The sequence below is a fragment of the Corylus avellana genome, chromosome ca9 (genome assembly GCF_901000735.1).
Source record: "Corylus avellana chromosome ca9, CavTom2PMs-1.0".
NCBI classification, from domain to species: domain Eukaryota; kingdom Viridiplantae; phylum Streptophyta; class Magnoliopsida; order Fagales; family Betulaceae; genus Corylus; species Corylus avellana.
This window is the reverse complement of record NC_081549.1, coordinates 18,586,804-18,599,132: the sequence shown is the minus strand read 5'-3', so window position 1 is coordinate 18,599,132 and position 12,329 is coordinate 18,586,804. Positions and strand designations below refer to the sequence as shown.

The following is a 12,329-nucleotide window of genomic DNA, read 5'->3' as shown; positions in this document are numbered from 1 at the left end:
TGGTGACACTGCCAAAAAAGTACTTCAAAACACTGAGGTGGATAAAAGTGAAAATATTTTTATATTAATTTTTTTTGAAAAAATGAAGTGAATAGCATTTAAAGAAAGGCGATGTTTAACCAACTGAGCCCAAGTCTTTGGTTTGCCAAGATTCTAAATACTACCCTCATGACTCTATCACTGACGTGAAGTTGAGAAAAGACCCTGCTATACATATGGACAACTAGGGATTTATTAAAGGAGGACTTATGTGAAGGGTGGGGAATGGAGAAAATATAAAGGGTAAGTTTGGTCTTGTGAAGGGTAGGGAATGGAGAAAATATAAAGGGTAAGTTTTGTCTTATTAGGAAAATTAATAGTTTTTATTGGGAATGGAAGAAAGTGGAATAAAAATAAAATAGTATTAGAATAGCTATTTTCGTGAGATTCTATCCTTATCATATATTCTCCATGGCTATTCTATTCCTAATAAAACTTATTTATTTTTTATAATAGAATAATCATTATGCGTACCAAATGCAACCTAAAATATGGAAGGATATATGGCTTTCAAAATCTACATCCTATCTTGCCCAGTCGCCAAGTGTTGTATTAAAAAAAAATATGTTGTTGTGGCTAATACTATAGACAATGATATTCGATGGTGGAATACATCTCTAATTAAAGAGTTGTTTGCGTAGCATGAAGCAACATAAATCTGTCAAATCCCTGCTAGCACATTTAATAGTAGGGACCAACATAAAATATGGAAGGATATATTTGGATATGTACATGAAGTGTTCTATTAAGAGATGTTGTGGCTGATATTATAGACAATGATATTAGATTGTGGAATACCTCTCTAATTAAAGACGTGTTTGCAGAGGACGAAACAACATAAATTTGTCATATCCCTATTAGCACTTTTAATAGTAGGGACCAACAGATTTGGAGATGCACAGAGAATGATGAATTCTAAGAGCATTCCCAGCAGCTACCCAACCATTATCCCTATATTTAAGGATCCAAACTACTTTTTGCTTCCCTATCTACAAAAACTCCACAATAGCTTTCCTTTATCATTCCCTACATCATTACAATATTATTTTTATTTTCATTAAAATAATATTTTCTTTTATTCTATAAAAAATTTTCTTTTTGTTTTCATCTCTCTCATCTTCGTCTTCTTTCTCTCCCTGTCTTCTTCACTCTCTGTTTCCTTCTTTTCTTTCCCCCCATCCGCACCTCTCCCTTTCTCTATCTCACTCTCTGCCTCACTTTCCCCCAGCAGTTTCTTGCTCATGAAGACAGACAGGGAGAGAACAAGAGAAAGAGAGAGAGAGAGAGAGAGAGAGAGAGTGATGCAGAGAGAGCTGGGAGAGGGACGGAGAGAGATGGTGAGAGAGAGAAAGCTCAGCAGACGGCCACGGCGAAGCCGTGAGTGGCTGGACAGTGGCTTTTGGGCTCAGAATCATTCCTTAGGTAAAATTCTCCTTCCTTTAGTTATGGGTATTTGATTGTGATGGGGTTGATTCTCTGGGTATTCGATTTGGGTAATCAATTGTGTTCTTGAGGATTTTTGATTGTCTTGAGTGACTGGTTGGGTGTTGAGTTTCGGTTCTAATTGAGGTGTTCTTAGAATCTGTTTTGAGATGGTTTGGCTGAATGGATCTTGAGTTTCTTGAGTTTTGGTTGAGTTGCTGAGTTCTGGAACGATTTAAGTTCTTTGGGGAGGATTGATTTTGTGGATTTTATTTGTTGTTTAATTTTGGGTGTAAATCCTTTGAGTGGCCGTGAGAGTGAAGATGGAGTATTGAAGATGGAGATTTGCTTTGTGTCGAGATGAAATGCAGAAGAGGGCGGAGAAGAAGAACGGAGAAAAATACTGGGCGTGAAAAGATGTGAGAGGAGAGAGTTTTTTTTATGATTATAATAAGGTAAAGGATCGCTACAGTAGAACCCAATACATTGGGTTCTACTGTAGCATCTGATGGTTTAAGGAACCATATAGGGAATCTGCTGTGGGACATTTTTTGTGATTTTTTGGACATATTCTCTAAACATAGGGAACAGACCCCCTTATAGGGAGTCTGCTGGGAATGCTCTAAGTGAGGAGCGCCTATCACTTAGATAAGACTATCGCAACAAATTAATAATAAAGGGGAATGCTCTTATGCAAGAAAGCAAAGCAGTGAATGGAAAAGACTATGAAAGATGAATGTTCTTAATGCAATAATAAAGATGTTTATGTTGAAGGATTGTAATGATGCGTTGCCCACAAAACCAAATTTGCTCAAAAGGAAAATAGTCAAAGGAATCCGCTATGCCCTATATGTGGCTTAGAAGTAGAGACTACCGGGCATATATTGTAGAGTTGCTCGCGGCAAGGGATGCATAAAGTATGTGCGGGAGGAATCTACAAAAAAGCTACTTGGAGAATGAGAAATTTATTCACATCATGGAGGTGCAAGATATATATTAGACGATGAAGATGTTGAACTCATGGCGGTTGGGGCTAGAAATTTGTGATTCAGGATAAATTATGTGATGTATGGGGGGTTGTTTAGTCACCTTACCCAACTTGTGAGGAAAGCATCCAAATCTCTAATGGGTTTTAAAAATGCAAGCATGACAAAAAAGAAAGTGGCAATTCAATAGTGTGGATTTGTGTGAATTGTGGATTTGTCAAAATTATATATATATATATAGGTGGGGGGCCAACCCAAGCATGGGGTAGCTGCTTGCGTGGCTTGTGCATCCAACCCCACCTTTGTTTTTTTTTCAAGGTCCGCCTTCGAATGACAGGTAGATGGAAGGATCTATTTGATAACACTTTGAACCTTAAGAGCATCCTCAATGAGCTCTCTATTTTTTAGCTAAAATTTGGCTACAAACTCCACTTTTTCTAGTTTAACTAATAACTATGCAAAAGTAATAATAATAAACTCTCTAAATTTTACTCTATTCTATTTAAATATAATTTTTAAATAGAATAGAGTAATAATTTTTAAATGGAAGGATCTATTTGATAACACTTTGAACCTTAAGAGTAATAAATAATAAACTCTAATATAATTTTTATTCTATCTTCATCCATTTTTTATTCTCAAGAGCACCCCACAAACCCATAAAAGTAAGAGAGAGAATGTGTGAGGAGAAATATAAAAACATAAAAAAATAGAGTAGAAAATGGATTTTGTTCTCCAAATGTTGAGAAAAGTTTGACAAGCCCCTGAAATGGAGAAGGGAATAGAGAGCTTGTTTTTTTTTTTGTAAAATGTAACCAAATTTTGGCTAAAAGTGATTCGATAAAAAGTCATACCTTAGGACCCTGAACCATTTTTTTCCTAACTATAAACAGTTAGCAACTAACAACCTAGGCATAGAAGAGAAGGGACTAATGCCTTATACATACAACATGCTTAGGAAGTCTTCCCATGTCAAGATTGCTAAATTCATTCTATTTTATTCTCCATGTCTAATTTACATATAAACACCCTAATGAAGGTGTAAATAGAAGCTCGAACCCCTTGGGGTTAGCCCAAGTGGAGGAAGCCTTGGTCTTAAAGTTTGCTCCCTTCAAAGTTCAAGGTTCAACACTTCATGGGTATAAACAATCTCTTGGGGCTACACCTCCTGGTGAAAAGCCAGCGATTTAACTAATTCTGTGTCGGGAAACTTTCGTGGGTGCGGTGCACAAGACTGGAGTTTACTTTGCAGGGGTAGGTCCGAAGGGCCCTGCCTTAGAGAGGTTCCCCGACATAAAAAATAAATAAATAAATAAATAATAGAAGCTCGACCCTGTTGGTGGGCAGTTTAGTTGAAAAATAATCCAAGTTAATCCTGCAGCCTGAATGCACTCATATATCATTACTAGAAATTCAGTGCCAGAAACAATGCTATCCGTTAAGAAATGAAACAGATGCCATCTTACACAACAAAAATCCCTAGGTCCTCTTCCTCTGCAAATATTGACACTAAGAGTTGTATGAGGGAATCTCCTACACAAGGCAAGCCAAAGGGAACCAATATTACTATAAACTTTTGACTCAAGCATAGCACCTTCTAAAATCCCTTAATAATCTTCCATACCTTTGCACTGCATCATCCGCTGGACTGAAGGGTGATCCAAAAGCTTCATATTAGCAACCAGGAAGCGTGGTCTATAGCCTCTTGCCAATTAGCACAACAGCATTCTAATTTCATCTTAACCTGTAGGCTTTTCTGGGCTGTTGCCTATCTAAGATATTACCAAGAGTAGCCAATGCATCTTGAAATTTACGGATCCTGAGAAAACCCCTTATCATGGAAACTTCGCTGTCTGAGGAGCCAGCTTTCTCCATGACCATATCAACAAGCTTAATTAGGGTGTCCTCCATGGATAAAGCACAAAGTCCTTCAGCCAGAAATACAAATGATGAGAATTCCGGAACAAATCCTCTCTCCATCATCTCAACCGTAAAATCTACAGCTTCTCCAATTGGTCCTCCACCATTGCAAAGCCCACGACAAACAATTTTATACGATAAAGCATCTGGAGGATCAGCCTTCTCCATCATTTCTCTAAAAAGCATCATGCCTTCTTTTGTTCTCTTTCGCTTAAATAGTGCTTGAAGTACAGGATTATAAGCCTGAGGAGTCAGGACCATTCCTTTCATCTGAACAGTTCTGAGGAGCCTATTTGCAACCTCAATTCTACCAGCCCTACAAAGGCCCCCAATAAGAGTCCCATAGGTGACAATGTCTGGTTCACACCCATTTGAAGTCATACTTTGAACTATATCTGCTGCCTTTTTTATATCCCCTGCCCTGCAGAAGTGTGTGAGCAGGGAATTGTACGTGAACTTGTCAGGCTTCAGTCCTTCCATTATCATCTGGTCCATAAGCTGAGCAGCCTCTTCCACCCTCCTGCTCTTACAAAGACCATCAATAAGGCTATTGTAGGTCACCGAATTTCTTGAAACCCCTAGGAGTTCCATCTGGTCAAAAATCTCCTCTGCGTCCTCAATTCTCTTGTTTTTGCAAAACCCAGCTATCAAAGTATTGTATACAACTACATTCCGTGCACAGCCACTCGACTCCATTTCTTTCAGCAGGCTCAAAGCTTTCTCAAGTTTCCTTCTAGAACAAAGGCTGTCAATCAAAATACTGTAAGTAAACTCATCAGGTTTACATCCTTTGTTCTTCATCTCCTCAAACAGCTCCATGGCAATTCTATGATTACTGGTCAAGCAGAGACCTTGTATAAGAGAGTTAAACGTACACACATCAGGTAAAATTCCCTTGCTTGTGAGAACACGAGCAAGTTCAGTGGCCTCTTCAATTTTGTTCTCCTTACACAAGGTGCTAATTAGAGTGTTGTAAGTGACAGTGTTAGGGGAACAATCCCTTGAAATCATCTGATTGAGAACTTCCACTGCCTCTTCAGCTTCACCCAATTTACACAACCCAGAAATCAAAGAGTTATATGTAAATATATCTGGATCGAACCCCTCCTCGAGCATTAAATCCATAACCTCTAAAGCATGCTTGACATGCCCCGCCCTGCACAAACCGTTAACCAATGTATTGAACGTAAACTGATCAGGATTGAAGCCCTGATTGGACATCTCCTGTATAAAACTCAATGCTTCTTCTATCCTACCCTCTTTACAAAACCCATTAATTAAAACATTAACCGTCACACTAGTACATGGGCACCCAGATTCTACCATCTGTTCTCTAATTCTCAATGCACCACTCATATTACCTTCCTCAATATACCCTTGCATTAGCGTAGTGAAAGTTTTCTCATCGGGCGACAAACCATAGCTTGGCATCTCTTCCATCATCAAAATGGCCGGCCTAATTTGATGGGCTTTACAGAGAGCCTTTATCAATATATTAAATGTCGAAACGTCCGGCTTAATTCCTCTACTCACCATACTTGAATGCAGGTCTTCAACAAGTTTAAGCTTGTTACCATCAACAAGAACATTCAACAAGAAATTACAAAAATGCGTGTTGGGTTTCAAGCCAAATTCATCTTGCATCGTTTCCACAACACCAAGAACTTCATCATATAATTCAAACTCGGCGTAGCTCTCAACAAAAATCAAGAAAGTACCTGTACTAATCTCACAGCCCGCGAGCTTCATCTCTTCCAAGACACTCCTCATCGATTCAAAAGACCCCACCTTTCCAAGCTTGCGAAGAACTTCTTCGTATATCGACGAATTGGGTGCGAAATTGGGTTGCTTTGAGGCCCATTCGAATATGCGAAGTGCTGAAGACTCGTCGTTCTGGCGACGAAGCGTGTCGAGGAGTTGGTTTGCGGTGAAGTCTGGAAGGAGCTGATTTGTTGGAGTTGATTTGGAGAGTGGAGATGCGGCTGTGAGCTGCTCATGGCGTTGCGTGGAGGCGCAGGATTTGAAGATATTGGAGGTGGGTTTGTGAGAAAAAGAGTGAGGCAGTGGGTGGTGGTGGTGTTGGTGGTTTATGGTATGCGGGAGAGAGTAAGGATAGCATTTCAGACAGGAGGAGAAAGCCATTTGGGCAATTTTTGACAAACATGTGAAGGTGCGAGAGAGTTTTTCAGAGGCGGGTGAAAGAGCAGATAGGATTCACTGTTTAGAGCATCTCAAGCTAGAGAATAGGCAAATCCCTTGTGATTGACAAGGTAGGTACTAAACGACCCATCGTTTCCACAGCTCAGATGATTTTGTGATCAAAGATGACATAAGCGACATACGGCTTTTAAAAGAGAATTGCCCAGTTTCTTTGTATATGTTTTTCAGCTTCTATACGTACATTTTTGGTACATCTTCGTACATTTCTTTTTCAAATTAACCGTTGGATATACAACCCAATAGTTATTAAAAAAAAGAGATGCATGAGAGATGAACAAAAAATGTATATATAAAATGTCTTTTTTTATAAAATTCTTAATAAAACCTCATATTTACATTATTTATTGAAGCACAGTTTTAAACGGTCAAACGAACAATAATTCACTTGTAAAACAAAAACAAAAAAATAGTATCAGTAAGGATTCTTTGAAAAAAATGGAATAGAGAACGTGAGAGAGAAGAGAATGTGTTTAATTAGTAGCTAGTAGAATCTGAGTGTATCCTCTTTTTATGGTTTCAATGCTTTATCTTTTCTAAAAACAGAGATTTTCCTTACATAAAATGGATCCCAATTTCCAAAGCATTCATGATCTAGATGTAATTGAGTCGAATTACTTAATCCTCAGGATATTAGTGAATTATCTCTCCAAGAATTATGAAAGACATTCTACTAGCAATATTATTGTTATTCTTCGACCCATATTCCCAAAAAGCATATCCCACTCTACTAGCTCCGAATAAATTAAATACATGCAATAAGCTTCTTATTCCACAACAACAAAAGCATTTGTTCACTCTTTCATTTACTAGGGAATTTCACTTGAAAAATAAAATGTTTCGTGCTAATGGATTCGGGTCCATAGATTCTAATGTACTAGATTTTATAGCACTTACCAATGAGGCCCTATCAATTATTATAAAATAGAATAAATCAATTATAGACAATCAATAGTTCAAACCAAATTTAAAGGAATGGCATTTTTCATTTTTATAGGAATTTTTTTACTAGAAACAATGATATCTCCGATTATAGCCCTTCTAATGATATCTCCAATTATACCCCTTCTAAGACGTAAAATATATCTTTCTCACCATTCCCATAGTGATCAACTTGCTTTGCTATCAAGCATTTCATTTATTTTGAATTTTAATAATTTTTGCAAAAACAATTACACATATTTTGTTTTTTATTTTGGAAATCAAGTAAAATATAACTAAATAACTGAAACAACTTAAATCTCAGGTGTTATGCAATTAACATGGCTTCAACTTCAAGTTAGACATTCTAATCAAAAGAAAAGGCTAAATTTCAGTTGATAACCATGCTAGTTTTCAAATAAATGAATACCACAGTTCGACAGTTACCATGGACTGCTAATCATGATGATATCTTCTATTAATATCTAAACCCTTGACATGTGTTTTCTTACGTTTATACTTCCTCTTCCAAGCATCTTTTCCTTGCATTTTTCTTTGGTTAACATTGACTACTCACCGCACAAAAACATGCTCACTTGTTTATTTTTTCCCTGGGAAGAATGAATACGATAACTTTAGTACATTCAAGCATACGGATCATTAAAGGGAAGATTGCTAATAACGTGACCAATTCCACTGGCTTTTAAAGACCACATCCTTGAGGCTTCCACGCCTTCATAAATTATACAAGTTTTTGCATTCAAGCACTAGCTATGAAAGCTCAAGTATCACAAAGACACCTACCTAGGCAAAGCATCACTGCCGACGCACAACTCGATTTGCTCATTAAAGAGGCAACAAACTGAAGTGGAGAAAAACCTAGAAAGACTAGAGACAAATAAACTGACATTACTAGTACAACACAACTCAGACAATAAGACAAAGACGATGATGAAGAATAGGGGCTCCTAGCCTCCTTCCTACTAAGGTAAATTTGTTCACCATGGCCAGGTCACATCAAAATCATTTTGCCTGGTTACGGAAATAGTATAAGCGGTGGACACCCAGAGACACAGACAAGCACCCCATCATTTAGGAATTGACTGGTGCATGAACATAAACATCTTAGCCCCTTAATGAAAACCGTGGATTTAGTTCATAAAGGGTGTACAAGTAACCAAATCCTGTTTTGCTAACCACAATAACTCTTAAGAAAATTTACCAAGTAGAATATAGAACTCATCAAAAAACTCAACAGGTTTGCAAGAACAAAATATCAGTTCTCTTGATATATTTATCTATGTGATACAAAAACAAGCCAGTAAATGATCAACTTCAAAAGTCTTAAAAGCATTTCCCTTTAGCACTTCAAAGTTAAATGACCAGGATCAATTTATAACTTGAAATGAACTAAAGGTGCCGTCTAACCCCCCACATGCAGTTACATATTAGCGGCTAGAAATAGAACTGTAAAAAGCCACTCAACAGTACATAAGTTCCATAGATAACAAATCGCATGATATACCAGAAACCAGAGACTATTGTCCAAGATGAACAAAAGACTCTGCGGCAAAACTTGGAAATTGATACCATAATTAGCCAAGTTCACCATCCCACAAACTATAAACAATTCACTGGAGTAAAGAAGGGCTGAAGGGAGGAACTCCCTGATGCAAGGCCCGTGATTTGAATTCAGGTGGCGCGGCTCTTAATGACATCGAGACCCATCTCAGTTGGATCGGTTGCTTGCAACTCGATCTGAATTCCATCAAGCTCTCTCTTGAATCTATCTTTGGAGCTTGCATAAATCATCTTGCTTCTAACTCTTGCTGTATCAGGAGACCTTCATGGAACATGAAAGTCATAAGTAGATATAAAAACCAACAACATGGCACCACAGAAGATCAATTAACGACTAGATAATTAAGACTACCAAGCAATGAAGAAAATCCTGCTCTTTTGGCAATTCTCTGCGGTGACAAAATCAAAATCATAGACAGCATAACGACACTCATCAGCAGGAAGGCTTGCAGTGAAATCCTCGTAACTTTGGGCTGGCTCACCAACCTTCTCCACAATAACTTGCTTTTGCTTCTCCTCAATCTTGAAAACTATGAACCGATGCGTCCTTTTTGCCTTAAGCTCCAAAAACTTCAACTTGCATTCATCATGCACAGCCATACCAGAAGCTGCGTTGGCCTGACGAATCGCATGACCATCATAGTGATAAAATAGTTAACACAATAAAATAACCCATTGATAGTTAACACGATCAATCACAATACAAATAATTCTAGCCTAACTTGATCCATCCTTTTCAACCCCCAGAAGAAGAAGAAGAAGAAATCAACTCGACCATGCGGAAATGGACAGTTCCAACAATAAAAAATTGGCCTCCTTGTCCTTTTACATTTCCTAAGCAGCCTAGTTGCGCTTAAGGTAGAAAACCCCGGAAACAGACGTAAAATTAAAATTAAACAAGCATTTAGTTCCATAACAATCACTAAAATACTCTAATCATCCAAAATCCATAACAGTAATAAAATCTAACACGCACTCAAAGTCAGCCGTAGTACTTTGTCCCAGGATAACAAACATAGAAGACTCTAATCTAGTAAGAATATACAAACAAAATGCACAGCAAAGTCAGCACGATCCATTGGCTAATGGCAGCAGATCCACAATCCGCACAGAAATCGCGATTCGTAGCGTAAACATCGCAACAAATCAGATCTGCAAGCTAAAGACGCACAACCAAACACGTGACGAAGTATAAATCTACACAGATTTCAAAAATTCGAACCAATTCAGTTCCGATAATCAGATCAACCATCGATCAAACACCGACTACGAAAACTTTTCAAGAAAAAATGAAGATCCGTTTGGTAGATAAGAAACCGCAAGAACAGTAAAAAGAAGACTCGGAAGATATAATCGCAGAAATCGGAGTTCTCTTTCCAATTTCCCGAGATTTCTAAGCAACCAAACGGAGTGTATAAGTGAAGTCAAAAACCCTAGCAGAGCAAAATGAAGATGATAGAGTAGAAGACTGACCATTTTGTTCGTCTCTTTTGAGCGCACTTGATAGAGAGCACGATCGAGAACGAGGAGAAGAAGATATAGGCAAAGAGACCCCTCCGACGAAGGCTCTCTCCTAAATACGCTGAAGCCCTTTATAATCTCCCAACTCCAATTTGGCAGGGATCTCTGTGTGCTAAAGATTAGTATCGTGGCATACGACTACGATAGGAGCGTGTGGATTACCGTTGGCCCAATGGAGTGACGCCACGTTTCCATTACATACGACAGGTGGTGGTCTCCGTCTCCGCAATTTATATGAGTCGGCTCGCTCTAGAGTGGAGTCGGCTAAATATTGTAATAACAAAACGACGTCGCTTGTCGTGATTTTTGTTTTCTTTAGTGAAAAGGTCCATGTACTTCTTTTAAATTAATACTCAATTGGTAATGTCTCATAAACTTTTGACAATATTTCCCTAAATTATCAAAAAATTAGAAAAATAATTGTCAATTAGATGGTATTACTTTGGAGAATACCTTGTTACAATTAAAATTGTGAAAAGTATTACCTATGAAGGTGCATTTGACAAAAAATAAATAAATAAAAAAAGGGTGAAAAATGCACCTTTTCAAATTATATGTAAAAGAGTTTATTTTAAAAAATATACGATTTTTAAAGTTAAATTGCAATGTTAAATGTCAAACCACGATTTTATCATACGCTTAGCTATATTTTTTTAATTTGCATTTTTATGTTTTGAAATTACATCGCTAAATCAAACATTCAATGGAGATAGTAATTAATATTCTATATTGAGTAAACAAAATCTTCAGCAAGAAAAATTGTGATTCTTAGATTTTAGTTACAATGTTTGCTAACTTTATTTTTTAAATGACATTTAATTTTTTAATCCTGGTATGAATAGGTAAAAGAAATGAATCTTACCTTCATTAATTAAAAATAAATAAAGAAAGAAAATCTCACGTGCCTTAAAAGTTCATTAGAGTAAAATAAGAGCAAAATAACTGCATTCGGCCCAACAATTTGGGAAAAAAGTCTGGTAAATTGCTACAATTTTCATCAAATTTGATGAGTATTGTTTACTTTCCTAATTTATAAAAAAAATCTTTAACATTATCTCTCCTCTCAATAAATAAAAAATCAAAAAAATTAAAAATATATATTATTAAAAAGAATATTTAAATAAAATTGTGAAAGTAGATAATTGAAATATAAAGTGTGATGTCTCCAAGGGGTAGCTCAATCGACTGGGGACACGCTTTATAAAACAGATGTCACTAGTTCGAATCTCTCATCTCCCTCTTATATAGACATATCCAAAATATATATACATAGTGTGATATTAAGTGATTTGAAAAGAATAGATAATTAAAATAGGAAGTAACTTCACTTTATACCCTTAAATTATTACGCGATTTAACAAGTTTTTAAAACTTTAAAACCTGCCAATTTAAACAATTTCGTCAGATTTATCCGTTAAAGACTCTTTTATGCATTTAGACCAAAAAGACGAAAAAGCCTGTAAAGTTGTGCCGCTGCGTTACTGCGTACAGGAGCTAAGGCTATGGGATCGGCTTGGCTCGCTCAGCTGGTGTACATGTGTACATATATATATATATATACAGACGGATATATGTTGGTCGTTGACATTGAGATTGATAGGGTCCAACTCGGATAATTTTCAAAACTTTACTTTGAATTATGGTGGGTCCCACAGGATGCTCTTTCTGCGTCAATGCAACGCTACCTATATTTTACTTAAATTATTTCATTCTTCCAGATAA

At 37.0% G+C, this 12,329-nt stretch overlaps 2 protein-coding genes across 2 annotated transcripts; both read right to left on the bottom strand.

Moving 5' to 3' along the window:
- Window positions 1-3,823: 3,823 nt before the first annotated feature.
- Window positions 3,824-6,589, bottom strand: LOC132162064 (pentatricopeptide repeat-containing protein At3g53700, chloroplastic). Its single transcript, XM_059572309.1, has 2 exons — window positions 4,072-6,589; window positions 3,824-3,980 (listed from the first exon to the last, which is right to left on the bottom strand). The coding sequence occupies exon 1, from the start codon at window positions 6,507-6,509 to the stop codon at window positions 4,182-4,184; it is 2,328 nt and encodes a 775-aa protein (XP_059428292.1). The 5' UTR covers window positions 6,510-6,589; the 3' UTR covers window positions 3,824-3,980; window positions 4,072-4,181.
- A 2,181-nt stretch (window positions 6,590-8,770) lies between these two features.
- Window positions 8,771-10,698, bottom strand: LOC132192313 (actin-depolymerizing factor 1). Its single transcript, XM_059607610.1, has 3 exons — window positions 10,560-10,698; window positions 9,439-9,704; window positions 8,771-9,348 (listed from the first exon to the last, which is right to left on the bottom strand). The coding sequence occupies exons 1-3, from the start codon at window positions 10,560-10,562 to the stop codon at window positions 9,198-9,200; spliced, it is 420 nt and encodes a 139-aa protein (XP_059463593.1). The 5' UTR covers window positions 10,563-10,698; the 3' UTR covers window positions 8,771-9,197.
- Between the last annotated feature and the right edge of the window lie 1,631 nt (window positions 10,699-12,329).

What these genes read in the sequence shown, in the direction of transcription:
- LOC132162064 (XM_059572309.1), bottom strand. Translation starts at nt 6,509, where the DNA reads ATGGCTTTCTCCTCCTGTCTGAAATGCTATCCTTACTCTCTCCCGCAT.
- LOC132192313 (XM_059607610.1), bottom strand. An exon ending in AGGATTTTCTTCATTGCTTG is followed by an intron (nt 9,349 to 9,438) that starts GTAGTCTTAATT and finishes TGTTCCATGAAG; the next exon opens with GTCTCCTGATACAGCAAGAG.